Consider the following 25,477-nt stretch of genomic DNA (forward strand, 5'->3'; position numbering starts at 1 on the left):
ATATTTGAAACAAGGGACATATAAAACTCCTTGTAATGTTATAGAATTGTGAAGTTTAACATTACCAATTAGAGTAACTTGTGTGTTTAGTGTTGGGTCCAGGATCCTCAAAGCCTTTAGGATCCTCAACTCTCATCAAATATTCAGGATCCTCAACTATCTCAGGATCCCGACTATTACCGTTATCATCATTTACTAATATTTATAACGGTTATATTTTGTTCTTAATTGACACATGTGCAGAAATAGTCAAGAGAAGACTTAGTCTCAATAGAGTTTAGTCTCAACTTTGCTAAAGACCCGGAATACCAAGTCAAATAACGTTCATGAAGCTGGTCATGGAGGATCCCAGAAATATCGGACATCTTGTTAGCTAGTTTAGACTATAAATTGACACTTGTATCTCGCACACAACACACTGTTTTTTACTGTGAGCTTACTCTACGAAATTATTCACTTGTTCTTACTGAAATATTCTCTGTAACCACCATTTTACATCAATAAAATCATCAAGGAAGGTGATCATTATCACCTCCCAAGGTTTTGTGTCGGAGATCCAAGCAATGATCAAGGGCTTTCCTTGTAAACCATTGTGTCACTCTCTTTTATCATTTGTTATTGCACAATTCGAACATCACAACCTCTCGTTCAATTTGGTTGATTAGTACTTGTGTAATTTTTGACCAAAACACTTTGGCGCCCACCGTGGGGTCGTGGTGTTCAAAATCCTCGAAAGATCATGTCTACACAACCGATCCTTTCTTCATCCTCCGCCCCTTACATTCCAACAAAAAACCTACCACCTCCTCCGAGTGGCCCCCCTGGTCATAGGAAAGCGCCTGACACTTCCAAGAAAAACACCCCTCCAGTCACTAACCAAGGAAGTTTGGGATCTTCAGGACTCCAGGATCTGACTGCCTCAGTCACTACCGTAGAACTCTTCGATATGATGAGGAAAATAACACAACAGGTGACCTAGCAGCAGGAGGAGAATAGAGCACTGCTCAGAGAAGTGGAGAGGATGAAGGCGGAATTTCAAAAATCCCAGGAAACAGCGCCCACAGTTGTACAACCAAGGATCCTGAACTTCGATAATGCATGTGAAGGGTTTTAGTATAATACAACATCCTATGGTGCACATACAACCCTAAAAGCTTCGGATATATGTTTTCTCTAATTATACATGCAATATTGTTTCCAAAGCTTTAAGCCTACAACTAACATACAATTGATATAAACAACATAGAAATGAGTTATAGTGTTACCTCTTTGTTGTAGCTTGTAGAACTTGTTGTGTTTGGCCTTTAAGAACTTAGTGCCCCAAGTGTTGCACATCAAATGGAATCACAACACACCTAGAAAGGATGACTCTCTAGAGAGTTTCTTCCACTCAAATCGGCTATAGTGACTCCAAGATCACTAGTGTGCCATTTTGGAGGCTAAGGGGCTTCTTATATAGTGTGGCTAGGATTAGGGTTACACCATGTAAACCCTAATGTGCATGACCTTCCATATTCCTTAGGCTTCATAGGTTTAAAACCACTTGGATCATCCATGGGTTGTCATATGGGTTTAGCCCAACCTAAGGAATCATGGATCATTGGCCCACACCATAAGAATGAATGATTTACCAAATCAATCCCCATATATTTAATTAGTCTCTTTTAATCACAAAATTAATTCCAAATTAATTCTTGATGAATACTAATTAAATGATATGATTTCATATTAATATTTTAGAACTTATAATATATTAATAAATCATAAATAACCTCTTCTCAAAAGTCCATCCTATCAAATTGTCCTGGTTATATGCAACCCAAATGGACCATGCTACTCTCGGGTCAAGTACATACCAATTATAGTTATGGGCTTAGACACCTAATCCAATAACAGGATCCTCAGGAAATCACCAGAAGGACACAGTTCCTACCATTGTGGCGTCGCCCTGGGGGGCAACTATGGACAACCGAGCATCTATGATCAATGATCTCAATGAGCCTTTCAATACTCCTAGAAACCTTGATTCTAGTAACTTCTTAAACAACAATACTATTAATACTAACTCTATTAATGTTGATGCAGGAATAAATCCAAACATGGCTAGGGAACTTCAGCAGTTGAGACAGATGATCTCAAGCGTACCTGGGGTAGTCCAACCTATACCCGAAGCATCTCCAACAAGTCACAGGATCTCAATATTTGATCCCGCGATAGCCGATACCGAAGTTCCTAAGCGCTTCCAAACTCCTAGCATGAAGCTTTACGATGGAACTACGGATCCTGAAGAGAACTTAGCACAATACCGAGAAAGGATGGAGATCATCCCCATCCCAGGGCACTTGAAGGAAGGTTGCCCATGCAAAGGCTTTGGTTCAACCCTTACGGGATCAGCTGCCAAATGGCTGCTAAACGTTCCTCCATACTCTATTACTTCATTTTCACACCTAGTCAATATTTTCAATAACCAGTTTTCTTGCAGTAGAACATTCGAGAAGATCACTAGTGATCTCTATCGAGTGGTTCGGGATCCTAAGGAACGACTTAGGGATTTTGTTAACAGGTTTGGCAGGGAAGATCTAAGCATCCCAAACGTCGACATGGCTACTGCTATAGAGGCCTTCAAGGTGGGACTAAGGAAGGATTCACCCTTATATGAAGACCTTGTGATGACCCCATGCAAGAGATTGGATGAATTCAGGTGCCGAGCATTGAGGTTCATAAGGCTTGAAGAAGATAAAGAAATCCAAAAGAGAGGCAACCCTTCAAGTCAATACGAGAATCCCAATAGGAAGGCCGAATCCTCGGCCCCAAGATCCTACAAATCGAAGCCCTATTCCAAACTGGATCATCACAGGATCAATGCCCTCGAAGATGAAGGAGAAGAAGAGGAACTTCCTAAGATCACTGACTATTGTTTTTCTGTGGATATTTAAGGTATAATTCATGTTATGCAAGATCTCGGAGACAAAGCAAGATGGCCGAAAAGGGATAACAAGTCCACTAGTTGGAAAGACAAGTCCAAATGGTGTGCTTACCATGAAGACTTCGGTCACATGACGGAGGATTGTATAGCCCTAATAAAGGAGATCATCTACCTCCTTAGCAAGGGCACCTCAAAGAGATCCTCGGGAGAAAGAGAGAAAAACACAAGGAGAACAACCAGGATGGTCACAAGATCCCCGAGAAACCAGGATCTACACCCCCAAATGCCAAGATAATTAACGTTATCTCAGGCGGATCTAACAGTTGCGGTACTTCTTACTCTCAGGCTAAAAGAGACGCCAAGGTCTCTAAAACAGAAAAGGAGGATAGACCACGGAAGAATATCGTGGTTAGTGATGATAAGGAAATCATATTTGACGAGACAGCCAGGGAAGGGATCCAGGATCCTCACCATGACGGACTCGTGATAACACTGTACATGGCCAACCACTTCGTCAGAAGGATCCTTGTTGATGGAGGATCATCGGTCAATATCGTACTCTTAGACGCACTAAAAAGGATGAACATCCCGAAATCAGAGATAATCAGAAGGTCCTTTGTCCTCGTAGGATTTAGCGGGGAAGCGAAACACACTATTGGGGAGATAATGCTACTAATATACATAGTGGGGATAAACTCTAGACAAAATTTATGTGTTATTGACAATTTATCTTCTTATAATGTGATACTAGGGAGACCATGGATCCACGATATGAAAGCGGTTCTGTCAACGTATCACCAGTGCATAAAAATGCCTACTCCATGGGGAACAGTGAAGATCATGGGGGATCAACAAGAATCAAAAGAATGTTATAAAACCTCTATGAAACCTGCGACCAAACCCCAGCAAGCATAGCAATCAAGGAAGGGGGCACGACATGTTCTAGAAACGAAGGAGCAAGATGTAAAGGAAGTGCCCTTGGGCATCGAGGATCCTGAAACTAAAGTCCTTATAGGATCCTCAATACCTGAGCAAATCGAGCAAGATCTGTTAGACTTCCTTCGAACCAGAAGCAAGACATTCACATGGAAACACGAAGATATGACAAGTATAGATAAGAGCATGATCACTCACAAACTTAATATTGATCCTTCTTTTAGACCAATACACCAAAAAAGAAGGAATTTTACACCTGAAAGGAATCAGATCATCCAAGAAGAAGTGGAGAAGCTCCTCAAGACAGGAATGATCAAGGAAGTGAAGTTCCCAAGATAGCTAGCTAACGTGGTTGTCGTACAAAAGAAAAAACAGAAAATGGCGAGTATGTGTAGACTACACGGATCTTAACAAGGCTTATCCTAAGGATCCTTTCCCTCTACCACAGATTGACTCTATGATAGATGCAACGGCTGACCACAAACTCTTAGCATTCATGGATGCTTCAGCAGGATTCCAACAAATCCAGATGGAACCATCCGATCAAGAAGATACAGCGTTTATAACACCAAAGGGTATATATTGTTACACTGCAATGCCTTTTGGTCTTAAAAATGCAGGAGCAACATACCAAAGATTGGTGAATCGTATGTTTAAAGACAAGCTGAGGGACACCATGGAGGTCTATATTGACGACATAGTGGGGAAGTCAATGAAAGCTGAAGATCATCTCAGTGATCTTAAAGAAGCATTTGACATCCTAGACGAATACAATATGAAGTTGAATCCACTCCAATGCCACTTTGGGATGAATTCGGGCAAGTTCCTTGGGTATATGGCAACCAAGAGAGGAATAGAAGCAAGTCCGGAGCAGATTAAAGCAATCATCGAGCTAAAATCCCCATCCTCAACAAAAGACATCCAAAGGCTAACCGGAAGGGTAATGGCACTCAACAGGTTCATTTCAAGATCCTCAGAAAGATGTAAACCCTTCTACGATATCTTGAAGAAGAAGAAGAGGTTCGAATGGACTGAAGAGCACGAAAAAGCTTTTCAGGAACTCAAAAAATACTTGAGTTCCGTGCCATTACTGGTAAAGCCTATAGATGGAGAACCACTTCTCCTCTACCTGTCGGTATCCTCAAACGCGGTAAGTGTTGTCCTGGCCAAGTATCTTAACGGAGACCAACATCCTATCTACTATGTAAGCAAAAGTCTTTTGGATCCTGAAACCAGATACTCTCACCTCGAAAAATTAATTCTGTCCTTAGTAATTGCTTCTACTAAATTAAGACATTATTTTAAAACACATACTATACATGTGAAAACTAATTATCCTATTAAGAATGTTATGAGAAAACCAGAAATGTCAGGAAGGATGGTAAAATGGTCGGTGAAGTTAAGCACGTTTGAAATCAGATATTAACCAAGATCCGCCATAAAGTCACAAGCATTAACAAAATTTGTGGCTGACTTTAGTGATGATCTACAAAACGAAGTAGACATGGAAGCCAAACAAGTCCTAGAAGATGAACAATTAGGAAATTGGACATTGTTCACAGATGGAGCTTCAAATCAAAATGGAACAGGGCTAAGGATCACACTAAAATCGCCACAGGGGGACATCCTACCCCAGGCAATTAGTTGCGAATTCAACACTACCAATAACGAAGCAGAATACGAAGTACTCATCATGGGACTACAATTGGCTAAGGATCTTCAAATCAGGGATCTTCAGGTATTTGTTTATTCCTTATTACTAACTAATCACTTCAATGGATCTTACGTAGTGAAAGGTGAAAGATTAGCACTATATCTGGAGATCCTCAAAAAAATTAGCCTCTGATTTTGAGAACTTTAGCCTAACCCAAGTTCTCAGAGAAAAAAACACAGAGGCACACACATTAGCCAACTTAGGATCCTCCCTTAGGATCCCACCAAAAACGAAGATCCCTATAACCCACATAATAACTTCAGCCATAGAAACCCTCTCCGACAAATCCGATGATCCTGAACAACCAACAAGTGTAGCAACTATTGAAGAACCTGGCCCTCAAATCCCTCCTCGAAGGGACCCCGATGAACGGGATCCTCAAAGAAGTCCATGATCATGGACCCAACCCATTATGGAGTATCTCCAAAATGGTACGATTCCAATAGAAGAAAAATGCGAAAGAGCATTCAGAACAAGAATCTCAAGATTTGTAATAATCCAAGGTAAACTCTATAAAAAGTCTATGGCAGGACCATACCTTATATGCTTGGAAGATCCTGAAGTTGCAGAAATCTTGAAGGACATACATGAAGGAGACTGTGGCAATCACACTGGGGGAAAATCATTATGCTCCAAGATACTAAGAATAGGATACTACTGGCCGACCATGAATAGAGATTCTTTTCTACATGCTTAAAAGTGTGATGCTTGCCAAAGACATAACAACATCCTGCATCAACCGGCAGAACCTCTACATCCTTTTATCTCTCCATGGCCATTCATGAAATGGGGAATGGATATAGTGGGAAAATTAACAATAGCCCTAGGAGGAAAAGTCTTCATGCTAGTGATGACTGACTACTTCTCAAAGTGGATCGAAGTTGAAGCCTTTGTTCAGGTAAGAGACAAAGAGGTAATCTCGTTTATTAAACCTAATATCTTGACCAGGTTCGGGATCCCGGCTGAAATCATATGCGACAATGGATCCCAATTCATAAGAAAAAGGACAAGAGACTTTTGCACAATTTTGGGGATCAAAATGATAACGTCCACTCCTGTTCATCCCCAAGCTAATGGTCAATCAGAATCCAACAATAAAATCATAGTAAACAACTTGAAGAAAAGGTTGGATAAGAAGAAGGGAAGATGGGTAGAAGAGCTTCCTTTTGTCTTATGGGCGGATAGGACTACTTCCAAAGTAGCCACATGTCAGACCCCCTACTCTTTGGTGTTTAGGACAGAAGCAGTAATCCCTACCGAAGTAGTGATCCCGACGGCAAGATACTTGCTGCAAGATCAAGAGAATAACGACAAGATCCTAGCTCAGGATCTTGACACTATTGACGAAATCAGAGATCTTGCCAAAATACACATTGCTGCTCATCAAGACAGGATCACCAAGGCTTCCAATAAGAACATAAAAGTCAGAAGATTCTGAATAGGAGACTTGGTATTAAGGAAAACATTCCAAATCACTAAGGACCCTAGTGCAGGTAAATTAGCTCCTAAGTGGGAAGGACCATATCTTATAGATGTTGAAGCAGGAAAAGGAGCATATTGGCTAGCGACACTCGAAGGAGACATTTTGCCAAGATCCTGGAATGTTATACATCTCAAAGCATACTATATGTAAATAAGGTTGACTGGTCTTCAACAAAACCAAGGTACATATGTTCTATACCTTGAACTTTTCATCATTACTTACTTTCTCCTCGATTACATTACTAACTTAAGCATCGGAGGGGTGTTAGCTAGACTAACGCCCACCCCTAGCTAACGTTAGCCATGCAGAACAACACACAGCTAAAGATATCCATAGACACTGATCCTGAAACATGAGGATCCTCGAGGTTAAAGATCCTGGAACACCGGGATTCTTAAGCTTGAAGATCCTGTCACACCCCCGAACCGGAACGGCGGAAACGTCCGGGGGTTTGGGTGACTTCATCTTGTAATACCATCACAGTGTATATAATTGAATCACGACAACATCATCATCACACATACAATAATACAACCGTCATTGTTTACATCAGTGTGTTGGATTACAAATTACATTCCCAAAATATAAGTGTACGATGATAGCAAAAATACATCAAAATCCATGAGTTCTTCAAGGCCAACCTGCCTAACGATTTCCTGAGAATACAAGTTATTTTGAAAATGGTCAACATATATAATGTTGGTGGGTTCATAAGCATATTTGTATGAAAAGTTTGTATCACTTTGTAAACACCAGAAAATCCGATATTTTCTGTAAAAGAAATAAATGGTTTGAACGCTTTGTAACAAATCTTGTATTAAAGCATGCGTGTTTCTGTTTTGAAAATGTATAAAGAGTGTATTCCAGAATTCCTATGTTTTCTGTTATAAGTAGAAGGTAATGTATAACGTAAGTTTTCCCAGAAAACCCGATATTTTCTGCTTGTAAAAGTGTTGTGCTCTTAAACCCAAACACCGTAAAATGGTGTTTGTGTAGAATTCTAACTGTAGAAACGTATATGTATTCCGTAAATTTTACAGTGGAGTTAATTTCTATGTGAGTCGTTATAACCATACTTGATATGACTGATCTGCCTGTCGTGACGTTTTTCAGGCATCGCTTGTTTAAGGTAAGACGTTTGTCACCCTAGACTGGCCTAGTCTAGCTGTAGCGAACAGCTCAGGTGCGGGGCTGTCAACCCCGTATAGATCTATACACAAACTCTCGCTCTCCCTCCAGGAGACTCTGGTTATAACTACAGGACTAAAGGTTGTACACTAGGTAGGTACGAATGAAAGAACGTCTCACAAGAACCTTAACTAAATTTACGCGAACAGTGTATCACATTGTTTACCGTTTCAAAATAATGTTTCTGTGTATGTATTTAGGTTATAAGGTCCAATAAACATGAAATGAATATACAAGACCTATCAAGCATGTAAATGGGTCACTAAGGCCCAATGACATGTGATGAAAGTATCAGGCCCAATAAGCATGTAATTGGATCACTGAGGCCCAATAAACATGTAATGTATATTCCAGGCCCAATAAGCATGTAAATGGACCACTAAGGCCCAATAAACATGTAAGGTATATTCCAGACATAATAAGCATGTAAATGGACCACTAAGGCCCAATACACATGTAAGGTATATTCCAGGCCCAATAAAAGTGAAAATGACATATTTAGTCTGTTTGTTATTACGTTGTTTGTTTTAGCTCAATTGTTTACCAAAATGACATAAAAGACCCTCTTTTTGTAATGATGACATTTTTGGCCCATTAAGCCGAAATGTTACAATTAAGGCACATTTTTGGTAAAAATGACACTTTAGGTCCCTTAAGACCAAAAGTTTACATTTAAGGGCTTATTTTAAATAAAATAACATTTTAGCCCACTTTTGTTAGAAATAACATTTTCGGCCTAATCTTTGATAAAAATTGACATTTGCGGCCCAAATGTATAGAAATTTACGTTTTCGGCCCAAGTTTAATAAAATTGACATTTTCAGCCCATTTAACCGAAAATTTACATTTTTGGCTCAAATTTGTTTAAAATGACAATTTAATCCACAAGAGTCAAAAGTTTACAAATTAGGCCCATGTAACCGTGAAGGCCCAAATTTAAGCCCATTTTGTGAAAATTAACACTTTTGGCCCATTTAAAATCATGAATATCATAAAGATCCATTTTTATTTAAAAATAACTCTTTTGGTCCCTTAAAACCGTGAATTAACATACATGTTTTACTTTTTGTATTTTTTTCGAATAAGGCCCCTCTTACGGTTTTGTTTAGCTTTCAACATTCTTAACATGTTTTATCCTTACAATCTCATGGTATGTGCATAAGTGATTTAGTTTGCAAATATCACCAAGTTTTGGTAGTAATTTCGAGTTTCATGAAGTTTCAACACAAAATCACAACATATAATATGAAAAACACACATAAACATGCACAAATACATAGATATAACACAAAAGCAACTTGTATCTGTTGGGTTTTGAGCATTCTAACACTTCCTAAGTGTACATGCAACCCTATTAAACATTGGATCTATGTTTGTCTAAGATACATGCAAAATATTATTTTCCAAGGTTTATAACCTATCTAGCATGGCATGGGGTACTTTTAACCATAAAAGAACTAGATGAATTACATACCTTTTGTTGATTGTTGATTCCTTGGAGTTTGAGAGCCAAGCACCAATAATGTGAATGCCTCAAATGGAAATCACAAATCACCACAAACTTGGAAAATGTATGAGAGAGTATACTAACTCTTGATTTTGGCCACCACACTTACACACACATTAGTGTCTTTTTCATGCAACATAAGCTTGTTTATATAGTGTACATGGTTAGGGTGAAACCCTAATAACCCATGTCTTTTCCTCTTCCAAGGATCCATGGGTAAAAGCTCCATGGATCATCCATGGACTTCCATATAAGCTTAGCCCATTCCAAATGAGTGTTAGCCCACACCATATAAATATAATAGCCCATAATTTAATTAGTCTTCCTTTTAATCACTAAATCAATTCATAATTAATTCAAGATTAAAACTAATTAAATAACATGACTATATATTAATATATTATAACTTATAATATATTAATAAATCGTAAGTATACAATTCTCATAAAATTATCCATAACTAGTTCGGGTGAAGTGCAACCCAAATGGACCATGCCGGGTCGGGTCAAGTATATACCAAATAAGTTATGGACTTAGACACCTTATCCAACAGACTCCCACTTGGATAAGTCTAATAACTGTATTTGCCTATATTACTTCAGGAACCAACCGGCAATCGTAGCTCTCGAAAACTCTTGTGAACTATGAAGCGCCATTTTAGATAAGTGATCATATAATCCTCTGCTCTCATGATATCAGCCGGACAAATACATGGAACAATGTCTTACTTATTGTCTAGCAGTTGTTTCTCGATTTCCGATTTATTTGACAAAGAACTTAACTGAACACATCAATTTAGTTCTGACCGGGCCCGGTACATGGGTCAACACAAAATCATCGAGGGGCCCAGATATCGCTTCTATTTCTAGAAGGAACAGATAAACTTCGACTCATATGCTTGTTCTACTACTTATTGAATTGCACACAAAGGCACGTTTTATAACATCAAGTTACTGATGCGTTTACGTGCAATCAATGCACAACCAACTCATAGGTAACAACTCATATCTCTAGGTTTGAAGACTTATATGATATTACCGTCTCACGATCACTCGAGATAAATTCCATGAAGTGATACAAGTGAGCGTGGGTTTATTCCAATACTCATAACTTATGAGTACTCATGAATGTTGTAGCAACCATTGCTATGGCTAAACACCTTTAGTCATCTACAATCCCAATTCATGACAATCTTGATTCATACCTACTTCCGACATATGACCGATTGTGGAGGTTTGAATAAATTAATTATTCTGGAAGTCAAAACATGCAAAACTGAAACAACAGTAAATAATTGACAATGATAGTAACACTTTACTCATAAATAAATCACAAATTTTATTCATCATCAAACGTTGATTACATTTTACAAGTTTCAGAAAAGGCTATCTAATCTGTAAAACTAATATCGTCCCGCAGCCCGATGCGCCTCGCATGCTGCAAATGTTTCACCCTCGTCAGTCCCTTCGTAAGGGGATCCGCAGGGTTCTCATCTGACGATACCCTCTTTGCCACGAGGAGTCCCTCTTCTATATTGTGTCTTATGAAGTGATATTTTCTGTCAATGTGTCGGGATCTGCCATGATCTCTTGGTTCCTTGGCTAAGGCAACCGCACTATTGCTGTCACAGAAAATCTCCATAGGCTCCTTAATAGCTGGTACAACTCCAAGGTCTCCGATGAAGTTCCTCAGCCATATCGCCTCCTTTGCCGCTTCACTCGCTGCTATGTACTCTGATTCACAAGTCGAATCAGCTACAGTCTCCTGTTTGGAACTCTTCCAAGTGATTGCCCCTCCATTTAAGGTAAAGACCCAGCCCGACTGAGAGCGGAAGTTATCCCTGTCAGTCTGAAAGCTAGCATCACTATACCCTACTACGCTCAAGTCATCACTCCCACCAAGGGTAAGGATCCAATCCTTAGTCCTCCGCAGGTACTTGAGAATATTCTTTACCGCAGTCCAATGAGCCTTGCCAGGGTTCCCCTGATATCTGCTGACCATGCTCAAAGCGAAGGCCACATCAGGACGGGTACAAGTCATAGCATACATGATCGAACCAACAGCGGAAGCATAAGGTAATCGACTCATCTCAGCTATCTCTTCTTCTGTACTCGGGCTCTGAGCCTTGCTCAGTTTGGCATTGCTTTGGATCAGTAATTCTCCTTTCTTGGAATTCTGCATGTTGAACCTTTTCAACACCTTATCCAAGTAGATACTCTGACTAAGTCCAATTAGTCTTTTACTCCTTTCTCTTAATATCCTTATCCCTAGGATATAGGTAGCTTCTCCAAGGTCCTTCATAGCAAAGCACTTCCCAAGCCAGGACTTAACCTCCTGCAAGGTTGGGATGTCATTTCCTATGAGTAGTATGTCATCCACATACAGTACCAAAAAACTAACTATACTCCCACTAGCTCTGACATATACGCAGGACTCATCTTCACTTCTTGAGAAACCAAACTCTTTGACCTTCTCATCGAAACAAAGATTCCAACTTCGAGATGCTTGTTTCAATCCATAAATGGATTTCTCAAGCTTGCACACTCTATTGGGGTACTCTGCACTGACAAAACCTTCTGCCCGATTCATGTAAACATCCTCAGCCAACTTTCCGTTAAGGAAAGCGGTTTTGACATCCATTTGCCATATTTCATAATCATGAAATGCAGCAATGGCTAGCATAACCCTAATAGACTTAATCTTTGCTACTGGTGAAAAGGTTTCATCATAATCAATTCCCTGAGTCTGAGTAAACCCCTTCGCAACCAGTCGAGCCTTATAAGTATGCACCTTCCCATCCATGTCGGTCTTCTTCTTGAAGATCCATTTGCACCCGACTGTCTTACGGCCTGGTACATTGTCAACCAAGTTCCTAACTTGATTGTCATACATGGACTGTATCTCGTTGTCCATAGCCTCCTTCCATTTAGCAGACTCTGGGCCTGCCATGGCTTTCTTAACACTGTTAGGTTCATCCATATTTACCAGTGTACTGTCACTGATAAATGTATCACCTTCCGTAGTAATATGAAATCCATAATAAAAGTCAGGTGTGTTCCTAACCCTTGTGGAACGCCTCGGAAGTATAGACTCGTCAGCTGGATCAACAGGAATTTCCTCCTCAAGTTGATTGCTAGTGTCTGAGGTTCCTTCACCAATCGAGTCTTGAATTTCTTCAAGGTCAATTTGCCTCCCACTGTCTCCTTGGCTTATAAATTCTCTCTCTCGAAAGACCCCTCTCCTAGCCACAAATACCACATTCTCACTGGGTCTGTAGAAGAGGTAACCAAAGTATTTTTGTAGGTAGCCGATGAAAATACACCTTTCACTTCGAGGTTCGAGCTTGTCATGAGTCTCGCGCCTCACGAAAGCCTCGCAACCCCAAATCTTGATGTGGTCCAAATTGGGAACTTTCCCAGTCCACATCTCATGAGGTGTTTTGGCAACCTTCTTTGTAGGGACTAGATTAAGGATGTGGGCGGCAGTCTCTAAGGCATACCCCCAAAAAGAGATTGGTAGCGAAGCTCGACTCATCATAGAGCGAACCATGTCCAACAAAGTTCGATTGCGCCTCTCAGCTACACCATTTAGCTGTGGTGTCCTGGGAGGTGTCAATTGTGAGACAATCCCACACTCCTTAAGATAGTCGAGGAACTCAGTACTAAGATACTCACCACCTCGATCGGATCGAAGCATCTTAATGTTCCTGCCCAATTGATTTTCTACTTCCTGTTTAAACTCTTTAAACCTTTCAAAAGTTTCTGACTTATGTTTGATTAAGTAGACATAACCATATCTACTCAAATCATCAATAAAAGTCACATAATAGCGATTAGCATCCCTTGTGGCGGTTTTGAATGGTCCACATACATCAGTATGTATAAGGTCCAACAAACCCTCACCCCTTGCACAAGTACCAGTGAAGGGTGATTTTGTCATTTTTCCAAGTAGACAAGACTCACAACTATCATCCAACTTGAGGTCGAACGACTCCAAGACTCCATCCTTTTGGAGCTGGCCTATGCGTTTCTTACTTACATGTCCAAGACGACAATGCCACAAAGATGCTTTATCCAAGCTAGTAGAAGAATCAATACATAATACATTATTTCCTAAATTATCTACAACCGATACAGCTTCATACACACCATCACAAGGTAATGCTTTAAAATAAAGAACATTATTAAAGAAAGCATTAATACTACCAACTTCATTATCAAAAGAAAAGGTAAAACCTTGTTTGTACAAAGCATGAAAGGAAATAATATTCCTCGCCATTTCAGACGAGTAGACACATTTATTCAAATCTAACTTTAACCCACTATCTAGCAACAAAGTATAAACTCCAATCTTGGTAACAGGTGCAACCTTCTTGTTCCCCATGATTAAGTTTATCTTTCCGTGCTCCACATCCTCACTTCTTCTTAGGCCCTGCAAGTCATAACAGATGTGAATACCACAACCTGTATCAAGAACCCAAGAATTAGAATATGGTGAGTTATTAGACAATATAGTGTAAATACCTGCATGGGATGGTTTCACTTTCCCATCCTTGACATCCTGCAAGTACTTTGGGCAGTTTCGCTTCCAGTGCCCCTTATTTTGACAGTAGAAGCATTCAGCATCCTTAGGGATGGCAGAAGGAGTGATAGAACCACCTTTGGTTCCAAATGAGGAGCCTTCAAGGGACTTTCCCTTGGTACCCTTCGAAGGGTGCTTCCTCTTTTTCCCTTTGCCTTGCCCGATAGCCAAAACAGGGGTAGTAGTAGGAGTAGGAGTAGCATCCGACTTACTCTTAAGACCACTTTCGGCAGTCTTCAGAAGTCCTTGAAGCTTACTGAGTGTGACTTCCTCCTTGTTCATGTGGTATGTCATATGAAATTGATCATAACACGATGGCAAGGAGTGCAAAATGATATCAGTTGCCAACTCCTCAGGGAAGTTCACATTTAGTTTCATTAGACGGTCCACATACCTTTGCATTTTCTGCATGTGGCTCGTGATTGGTTCGTTATCCTTCATACGGGTAGTGATCATGGAGGAGATTATTTCATACCGCTCTTGACGAGCACTCTGATGGTACCTTTCCATCAGATCCTGATGCATCTCAAAAGGGTAATAGTCCTCATAGGACTTTTGGAGTTCAGCTGTCATGGTGGCCATCATGATGCATGCCACCTTGGTGGCATCTCTTTCATGTGCCTGATACTCAGCGACCTCCTCAGGAGTAGCAGTGGACTCATCAAGCTCCTTTAGCTCCTTATCGAGGACATATTCCTTGTCCTCGTAACGAGTAACCATCCTGATGTTCCGGATCCAATCCATGAAGTTGGAACCATCAAAGATGACCCTCCCACAAAGGTTCATGAGGGAAAAGGAGCCAGTAGGGTTAGAGCCCGAAGCTTTGTTGTTGGAAGACATCTGAAAAGAAGAAAACAAGTTTAGATTAGATATATCGAATCCTTAATAATACACCCAAATGTAATATTAAGGCTAGGATCCAACACAATATATTATAACTTAGAAGTGGGATGCCGTAATCTAAGCTATAATATATTTGAAGGTAGGTGAATGACGATTCACCAATTTCCACCATGAAAACGAAATGAATTATTAGGTTTAATTGGTTTTGAAATTCCTAGATTCCTTTGAGATTCATTGAACTTTTCAATGGCATGTTTCAATCTCGATTGTGCCCTTCAAGTTTTGTGACTGGGATGCCGAGGATCACAAAACAAGGTGTGAATAACCATGCAAATTCACTTGGTACCCTTAATATTATCACCTAATCAATGTGCCGGTTAACCACACACGCTCCACCGATCTATGATAAACATTAAGTCACCCTTCGTGATCCTTACTAGTCCAAGTTAGTGTGCCGGTTAACCACACACGCTCCACCAACGACTTGGTAAGGTACAAAGTGTGAATTTCATGGGTTAGCACCATATTCACATTTTCCTAAAGTAACTAAGATTGGGAATTTATAAAAGGTTTAGTTACTTTATAATATTCATCATACTTTTAATGACAATTTATAAGTCCTTGTCCTACCCGTTCGGCTAACGACCCTCCACCAGTCAAGCAAGCGGTGGGTGAGAGTGGACACCCATTAAGTTGCCATTTTATAGGCAACAACCTTATACCCACCTTATAGACTGGCTTCGTGAATGAGTCGTACTAGCGGTAAGACGACTTACTCTTATACATATATATAATAATTAACCATTAATGTTATAAATAGTATAAGGGTTTAATTTTAACTTTTAAAACTCTAAGGGTTTGGAATTAAAGTATATTAAAGTGTGTGTAACTTTACAAATTCCAAAACTTGAGGACAAGTTTTGAAACTATTCAAAACTTTTCATTTCATAACTTATGAATTAAAGGTTCATAAAAATGAAGACTCTTCATTTCCATGTAACTTATGTGTTTTAAGTGTGTGTTTAAAATAAGTGACCTTTGGATATCCATAACTTGAGGACAAATTATGGACTCCATTAAAACACATAAATGATCAAGAATTAATCCTAAACAATTCAGCAAATAATTCCTATCATCTTCTAAATTCATAAGAACATGAACATGATCATCAAAGTTTCAAGAATTATATGAACACATACAAAGCATGAAATTTTGATATAAGCTATTGTAAATGGATTAGAACAACCATTACACCAACTAAAACAAGTTTTAAAACACCAAAACAGTTTAGGGTAATGTTTCTACTCCATTTCCAGCAGCAAAAGTCGAAAATCTGCATTCTGAGGCTCCTACTCGCCGAGTGCACGAACCTACTCGGCGAGTAGGATGAGTTTACACATGAACTCGGCGAGTCCCCCCATGGACTCGGCGAGTTCATCAGTCAGACAGCAAAAAATCGACTTTTTATCACTATTTTGCATCAAGTATCAAACAAACAAGCCTAGTCTCTGATACCACTGTTGGGTTTTGAGCATTCTATCACTTCCTAAGTGTACATGCAACCCTATTAAACCTTGGATCTATGTTTGTCTAAGATACATGCAAAATATTATTTTCCAAGGTTTATAACCTATCTAGCAGGGCATGGGGTACTTTTAACCATAAAAGAACTAGATGAATTACATACCTTTTGTTGATTGTTGATTCCTTGGAGTTTGAGAGCCAAGCACCAATAATGTGAATGCCTCAAATGGAAATCACAAATCACCACAAACTTGGAAAATGTATGAGAGAGTATACTAACTCTTGATTTTGGCCACCACACTTACACACACATTAGTGTCTTTTTCATGCAACATAAGCTTGTTTATATAGTGTACATGGTTAGGGTGAAACCCTAATAACCCATGTCTTTTCCTCTTCCAAGGATCCATGGGTAAAAGCTCCATGGATCATCCATGGACTTCCATATAAGCTTAGCCCATTCCAAATGAGTGTTAGCCCACGCCATATAAATATAATAGCCCATGATTTAATTAGTCTTCCTTTTAATCACTAAATCAATTCATAATTAATTCAAGATTAAAACTAATTAAATAACATGACTATATATTAATATATTATAACTTATAATATATTAATAAATCGTAAGTATACAATTCTCATAAAATTATCCATAACTAGTTCGGGTGAAGTGCAACCCAAATGGACCATGCCGGGTCGGGTCAAGTATATACCAAATAAGTTATGGACTTAGACACCTTATCGAACAGTATCCTCCCCCAAAAATAATATAAAACCGAAAACAAGGAGTATGAACTCACCTTGGGAGATGGATTCGGTTTTGGTGAAGAGATGAGAGGAAATGATGTTGTTTTCGGTCTAGCAAGCTCCTTGAAGAGATTTTTGAATCTTGATGGTGCTAGAGAGCTAGAACACGAAGTGAAGCTAGGTAAGGAAGATTTCTTAGCATATAATGGAAGATAACAGCTTGTATAAGATGACAACTTACTAATAGGTTGAAACCTTGGTGAAAAGCCCTTGATAGCACACCCAAGATCACGAAAACAGCAAGTGATGGAGGAAGCAAATCTTCTTGTGTTTGAGAGGGTAGGAAAACTAAGTGAGAAAATTTGAATAGAGAGTGGTGGTGGTGTATTCTCGGCCGTGATTAAGAAGAGAGAAAAGAGAAGGGTTTGTTGGTTAATACATGATGGATTAGGGTGTCCTAGCTTAGATATATTTGAGGCATAATACCTAGATTACTACTAAATAATAATTAGGTGCCAAGCATTTAAATTACCTTGATTTTTTTTACTAATATATAAAACCGAGAATGAGAAGGAAAATGGGAGAATATGGACCTTGGGCTTGTTCTTGCATTGGCGCATTAGGGAGTTTTGATCCATGTGGGCCCACATAGGTGTTTACGGCCCAACATGACAAAAAGAATGGGTTTTCGGCCCATTAAGGTTCAAGAAAATTATGTACGGCCCAATAAGGCCCATGAAAACAAGGTGAGACATTTTAGGCCCAATAAGGCCCATGAAAAGTCTTATGGCCCAAAAATGTTATAGTTTAATGAATGTGGGTGCAATTAGCGCTCAAATGAGGTTTCTTAACCCAAAGTAATCCAAATGAGAGTTTATTGGTCCATTAGGCCCAATAAGAGGGTCCTGGTCCAATAAGAGTTTGAACCGGGAAGTTAGGGTTACAAACCCAAAGTCGAGTGAATGTAGTATATTGAACTAGATTTAGGGCTTCACGAGTGAGTTTTGATTTGAATAGTAGTTTCTGAACTGAATAACATGTATAGCATCAATCTTAAAGTTACAAGATACATCAAGAGTTGATTATACATAGATAGAATTTCCTATCCCAAAAGGCTAGTTGTGACATCATCCCCCCGTTAGAGGGAATTTCGTCCCGAAATTCTTTTAAAAGTTGTTCTTAGGAACTAGAGAAAAGGTGAGGGTACTTTTGCATCATTTGGTCTTCGCGTTCCCATGTGAATTCCGGTCCACGCTTGGTGTTCCATCGAACATTCACAATCGAAATGTGGCTTTGTTTTGTACGCTTCACTTCCCTGTCCATTATCTCAATCGGCTCTTCGACGAACAGGAGATTCTCGTTTACTTTGATCTCATCCATAGGAACGACGAGGGTTTCATCTGATAAGCACTTTTTCATATTCGACACGTGGAACACGGGGTGTACGTTGCTGAGCTCCGCATGTAGTTACAGCTTATAAGCCACCAGACCAATTCGGGAAAGAATCTCGAACAGTCCGATGTATCGCGGGTTTAGTTTTCCTCGCCTCCCAAAACCGATTATCCCTTTCCATGGAGAGACCTTCAAGAGCACCCGGTCTCCGACTTGAAACTCCAGAGACTTTCGTCGTTTATCAACATAGCTCTTTTGTAGGTCTCGCGATGCTTGGAGTCGTGCCTTGATTTGAACTATTTTCTCCATCGTTTCCCGAATGATCTCGGGTCCTATAAGAGTGTTCTTCGGTGTTTTCCCTATTTCCAACTGGGTTTCTCCCACCTCAGCCCATCAAAGAGGCGATTTGCATTTGCGATCATACAAAGCCTCAAAAGGAGCAACCTTAATGCTCATATGATAGTTGTTATTGTACGAGAACTCAATTAATGGAAAGTGGGTATCCCATGCCCTGCCGAAATCAATCACACAGGCTCGGAGCATATCTTCAAGCGTTTGGATGGTTCGCTCGCTTTGGCCGTCGGTTTGAGGGTGGTAAGAAGTGCTCATGTCTAGTTGTGTTCCCATTGCTTTTTGGAGCGACTGCCAAAATCGTGAAATAAATCTACTATCTCGATCTGAGATAATAGATATTGGCACCCCATGGAGTCCCACAATTTCTTTTATATAGATTCGTGTTAACCTCTCAATTTTATACGTCTCCTTTATTGGTAAGAAATTGGTGGATTTAGTTAACCTATCGACAATCACCCAGATAGCATCCAATCCGTCCGCTATCTTAGGTAATTTGGTTATGAAATCCATGGTAACCCTTTCCCATTTCCACTCGGGTATTACTGGCTGTTGTAACAATCCCAAGGGCTTCTGATATTCCACTTTAACCTTGGCACAAGTGAGACACTTGCCCACGTAAGTGGCAATCTCTGCTTTCATGTTTGGCCACCAATAATGTTGTTTAATGTCCAGGTACATCTTATCGGAACCTGGATGGACGGAGTATCGTGTTTTGTGCGCTTCGTTCATGACTACATCCCTGAATCCTCCAAATTTTGGGATCCAGATACGTTCGATGAAGTAATAAGCACCATCTCCTTTGACTTCCAGATTCTTATCCATTCCATGCAGTGCTTCATTTGTGGCATTCTCCGGCTTCAATGCCTCTAATTGAGCTTCCTTGATTTGTGAAGTCAGGGGAGAGTGGATGGTTATCGATAATGTTTTCACTCGGCAACCCGAGTATTCTTTCCTGCTCAGGGCATCGGCTACCACGTTAGCCTTGCCTGGGTGGTACCTGATCTCGCATTCATAATCATTTAGCAGCTCAACCCACCTTCACTGCCTCATGTTCAACTCCTTTTGATTTAGAATGTGTTGGAGGCTTTTGTGGTCCGTGAAGATAGTTCACTTTGTACCATAGAGGTAATGCCTCCAAATCTTTAGGGCGAAGACCATGGCTCCCAGCTCGAGGTAATGGGTGGTGTAATTTACTTCATGTGTCTTCAATTGCCTGGACGCGTAAGCTATCACTTTTCCACATTGCATATAAACACAGCCTAACCCTTGATTCGAAGCGTCGCAATATACTACGAAGTCTTCGGTTCCCTCTGGTAAAGATAGCACTGGAAAACAACAGAGGGATCGCTTCAAGGTTTGGAAAGCAGCCTCTTGTTTGTCCGTCCAGTTGAATGGTACACCTTTTTGTGTTAGAGTGGTGAGGAGCTTGGATATCTTGAAAAGTTCTGAATAAACCTTCGGTAGTAGCCTGTGAGACCCAAGAATTGCCGGATTTCTGTTGGTGTTTTCGGAATCGTCCAGCCTTCAATAGCCTTGATCTTGGAAGGATTGTTGGGGTACAAAGTTTTCCTTGAATGACTTTGTAATGTTTGACTTTTGTAAAATCCACTTGCATGTGGAGTATTAGCCTTGTGACACATGAGAGATAGAGAGTGAAAGAGAGACATGTAAACACCTATATATAAGGTGGGTTTAGTCCACTTGTAGAGGTGTGCTTGAGAGATGTAAAAGTGAGTGTGTAAGTGTGTGTTATTTATGTAGTCTAGATCTAGATCCTTTTTGTGTAACACCATATACAATCAATACATCTCTTGAACACCCAAATCACCATGTTCATTGTGCAAACTTTAATTCCGCATGTCAAACCATGTTCTTATGTCACTACAATTGGTATCAGAGCAGGTCTTCAAGATCAAGGTGATTTTTGAAGAATGATTCTCGGTTTGGCAATTTTTGTCGCAATTGGAGCAATTTTTGGTGAGTCTCTCTCTATGATCTCTCTTAATTTCATTGAATTCGTGCGTTGCGTTTTTTTATTTTTGATCGTTTGACTCGTTGGATCAAATTTTTTCTTGAAAAACCCATTTGTTATGATCCAATAATCCTTTTGTCGATCAAGGTCCGATCCCATCAAGTTTTAATCAGATCATTATTCTTTCTCAAATGATTGAGCCCAAATCAAAAGAATTCGTTACTATTCATCAGATCCAAGAGCCCAAATTCAACTTTGTTTAAGACAAATCTAAATCTTGATTTTTACTGTTCATCAAATTCAAATTCAAGCCCAAAAGTTCAACCTGATACTGTTTACATCTGATTTTAAAGCCCAATACTTATTTCAGCATTTGTTTCATCTGTTTCGTCTGATTAGTTCTTCGATTGACAGTATCATTCATTACGATATTCATCTGCTCAAAAGCGTTCTAGATCTTAGCATAGTTCAGCGATTGTTGTTCTTAACATCTATTCATAACGTTTTGATTCTCAATTTGATTAATCTGTTCGTATCTGCTGTGTATCTTGATATGTTTCATCTATTTCCTATTTGTTCGATTTTGGTATTAATTGATGAATGATTGAAGAAATTGATCAAGAACACTTGAAATCGATGAATACCAGTTGAAGAACAGAAGTTTTGGTATTCGATTTTGGAATTTGATTTTGGAATTGGTTGAAAATCGAACGTGTTTGACTGTATTCATTCACAGCCTGCTATCGATTTCTTACAAGGTTGATTTTGTTCTTCAAAATTTTGGATTAGGGATTGAATGTATTGGAAAAGTAATCCATATGTGAAAGAAGTAGGTTGATATCGATGCTTGGTTCCAACAAGGTTTCTATTTCGTTGAATCAGAGGGTTCGTTGATCTGATTCATAAACAAAAGAAGTGAAATCGTTTTGAAAATTCGATTGATAATGGTTGGATTGATGATTTTGGAGTTTGGTATCAACGATTTGGATAACATCGATTTGGAATCAAGGTTTGATTGTTCGAAATGTAAGTAAGTAATACGATTGAAGTCGATTGTTTCGAAAGTTTGATGTTTGATGTTTGCTTTTGAAATTTCGATTTTGAGTAAATTGATGGGATCGACAGTCGACTGTTCTTGGGAATTGATTGTTAACGTTGAAGGAATAAATGATTTATTATGGATTACTGGATGATTTCGAATCGTGTGGGAAGACTTGATTTTGTGTTACAGTGTATTTGGAATAAAGGTGTCTATCTGGGTCAAGAATCGAATGGTTGGAATGGAAGAAATCGGTGATATACGAAGAGTGGATGATTATATCCCTGGGTTTGGCTTTTGAAGACTAGATGGGTCGATTTCTTCGAAGATTTGGGAATCGATGTTGCCTAATGTTGTTTGCTGTTGATGATTTTGGGGTTGATCGATTCGAAGTATCCCTGTTGAAAACGAAGAACAGTAAGAACGAAAAATTGATTTTGGGTGGAATGTACGAAGTGAGTAAATTCGATTCAGAGGTTGGATGATTAAGAGGTTACTGTTCATTAAGAGGCTTCGAATGCCTTCGAATTCGTGTGTTTGGGAAAAAAAATTCGTAGGAAGGGATGAAATTTCGTGTGTTCGGATGAAATTTCGTACGAAGGGGTAGAAAGGATTTCGTACGAAATGTTGAATTTTCGTGTGAATTGTTAAAGAAAAGCAAATTTTCGAATATGGTCCTTATAATTTCGACTATTTGACAAAGATTAAACCCTTCGTATGTTTGATCAAAGTTTCGAATGATTTAAAGAAAAATGGCAAATTTTTGAATTCAGTCCCTGCACCTTCGAATATTTTGCAATTCTACAATTAATTGAAGTTTCGAATGTTTGACACTTTTCACCCAAATTCGAAAATTTTCTGAATTTTCGAATGTTTGGGACTACTCTTCGTATGATTTGAACACAAATGGCAGAATTTTCGAAAATAGTCCGTGAGGCTTCAAATGTTTAGCGGTTCATACCCATTTTCGAAAAAGGACTGTTTTTGCTGAAAATTGAAGAAAGTGCATTTCAGGCCCCCTGCAGTTTGTGCAAATTGACGCTTTTTACCCAGATTTGAAAAAGGGGGAGAGTTTTGCATATTTTACTGTTTTGGGCGCACCGGGTCACTGCAGAATTTTGAAATTGACAATTTCTACCCATTTTTAAGAAATTTTGTCAAAGGCGATCTGTGAACGAAGCTAAAAATTCAATATTTTTTGATTTTCCGGATTGAAGCACAAAGTTTATGCCACATGTTAAGGGGGAGTTTTGACACGAAAAATTCTGAATAGAGCACGTTCTTTTTCCTTGGGAGTTTTATAATCAAATTTCGATTATAAAAAGGGGGAGAAGTTTTATATGGAAATTCGAACTTGAATTTTTCATATTATGCGGATTTGAAGACCGAAGTGACCTTAATTTTTGAAGCTTACGAAATGATGCAATTGGAAGTTCGGAAATGATTTATTTTCGAAATGGGTTTGGTTTTATTGAAGATTTTTGGGGTGTGTTTTTATGCTCAACTTTTGGTGATCAATTTGGAGTTTGAAAAGCTCGTGATCATTCGTTGATGCTCGGTTTGTACGATCTCACATCCTAGAGCCCAAATTGAAGAATCATGGAAGAATTAAAGATTGAAGTTCGTTTCGACATGTGTCACCCTTGAGGCTCGGATCGCGTAGTTGCTCGATTTTGGAAGATTTAAAGTGGGTCATTCATTCCTAACTTTGAGGGGGAGAATGTTGGGGTACAAAGTTTTCCGTGAATGACTTTGTAATGTTTGACTTTTGTAAAACCCACTTGCATGTGGAGTATTAGCCTTGTGACACATGAGAGATAGAGAGTGAGAGAGAGACATGTAAACACCTCTATATAAGGTGGGTTTAGTCCACTTGTAGAGGTGTGCTTGAGAGATGTAAAAGTGAGTGTGTAAGTGTGTGTTATTTATGTAGTCTAGATCTAGATCCTTTTTGTGTAACACAATATACAATCAATACATCTCTTGAACACCCAAATCACCATGTTCATTGTGCAAACTTTAATTCCGCATGCCAAACCATGTTCTATGTCACTACAAGGATCCACATGAATTCCTTCCTCACTGACTACATGGCCCAAGAAGTTTACACTGCGAATCCAGAACTCGCATTTGGAGAGTTTTGCATATAAATTTTCAGCTCTCAGAGTTTCCAAGATCTGACGGAGGTGCTGACCGTGCTCCTCCTTACTTCGAGAGTATATGAGTATATTATCAATGAAGACGATTAAAAAATTATCGAGGAATGGGCGGCATACTCGATTCATGAGGTCTATAAATGGTGCGGGGGAATTTGTTAGACTGAATGGCATAACCACGAATTTGAAATGGCCATATCGGGTTCGGAAAGCATTTTTGGGAATATCTTCTTCCCGAACTTGCAGCTGGTGATAACCGGACCTTAGATCTATTTTATAAAAATAACTGGCTCCTTGAATCTGGTCAAATAGATCATCAATCCGAGGGAGTGGGCATCGGTTTTTGATGGTGAGTTTGTTCAACTCCCGATAGTCGATGCACATTCTGAAGGATCCGTCATTCTTCTTGACAAACAAGACCGAAGCTCCCCAGGGTGAGAAGTTTGTCCTGATGAATCCCTTGTTCAGAAGTTCGCTTAATTGATTGGATAACTCCTGCATTTCGGCGGGAGCTAACCTATAGGGTGATTTGGAAATTGATGTGGCTCCCGGTATTAGGTCGATTCGAAATTCAACCTGTCTTTCTGGGGGTATTCCCGGAAGGACTTCAGGAAATACGTCCGGAAAGTCACATGCCACCGGGATATCTTTGATGTTTATTTCCCCTTTTGTCTTATCCACCACGTGAGCGAGGAAGGCATAATTTTTCTTGTGTAGGCATTTTTGTGCCTGGATGCACGAGATAAGACGGAGATTGGCGTCAGGTTTATCACCATAGATTATTAGGGTTTCGTGGTTGGGGAGGTGAAGGCAAACGGCCTTCTCGCTGCACATAATATCAGCATGGTGGGGGCTTAACCAATCCATGTCGATTATCACATCAAAAATCCTAATATTTACTAGCATCAAATCTATTTGAAATGAATGGTTGTTTAATGTTAATGTGCACCCTACGTAAACGTCTTTGGTTGTTTCGGTTTTCCCATTGAAAGAACAACTAGAGGCCTGAAACCATTGAAAGAACAACTAGACGCCAAGACTAAGGACTTTAGTAAATTACAGGCAGAGTACAGTGACAAGTGTGTCCATTATAGATATCTTAAGAAAGATTTTGA

The 25,477-nt window shown here is 39.4% G+C and overlaps 1 protein-coding gene across 1 annotated transcript; it reads left to right on the forward strand.

The window, feature by feature from the left end:
- The first annotated feature begins 6,615 nt into the window (after positions 1-6,615).
- Positions 6,616-7,014, forward strand: LOC145110573 (uncharacterized). Its single transcript, XM_079047082.1, has one exon. It carries the CDS (start codon positions 6,616-6,618, stop codon positions 7,012-7,014), a length of 399 nt encoding a protein of 132 aa, XP_078903208.1.
- The last annotated feature ends 18,463 nt before the right edge of the window (positions 7,015-25,477 follow it).

Source organism: Lactuca virosa, chromosome 1, assembly GCF_052849685.1.
Source record: "Lactuca virosa cultivar CGN04683 chromosome 1, Lactuca_virosa_CGN04683_v6, whole genome shotgun sequence".
Classification (NCBI taxonomy): domain Eukaryota; kingdom Viridiplantae; phylum Streptophyta; class Magnoliopsida; order Asterales; family Asteraceae; genus Lactuca; species Lactuca virosa.

Excerpts from the sequence above, each read along its gene's own strand:
- LOC145110573 (XM_079047082.1), top strand. The coding sequence starts at position 6,616 with ATGATAACGTCCACTCCTGTTCATCCCCAAGCTAATGGTCAATCAGAA.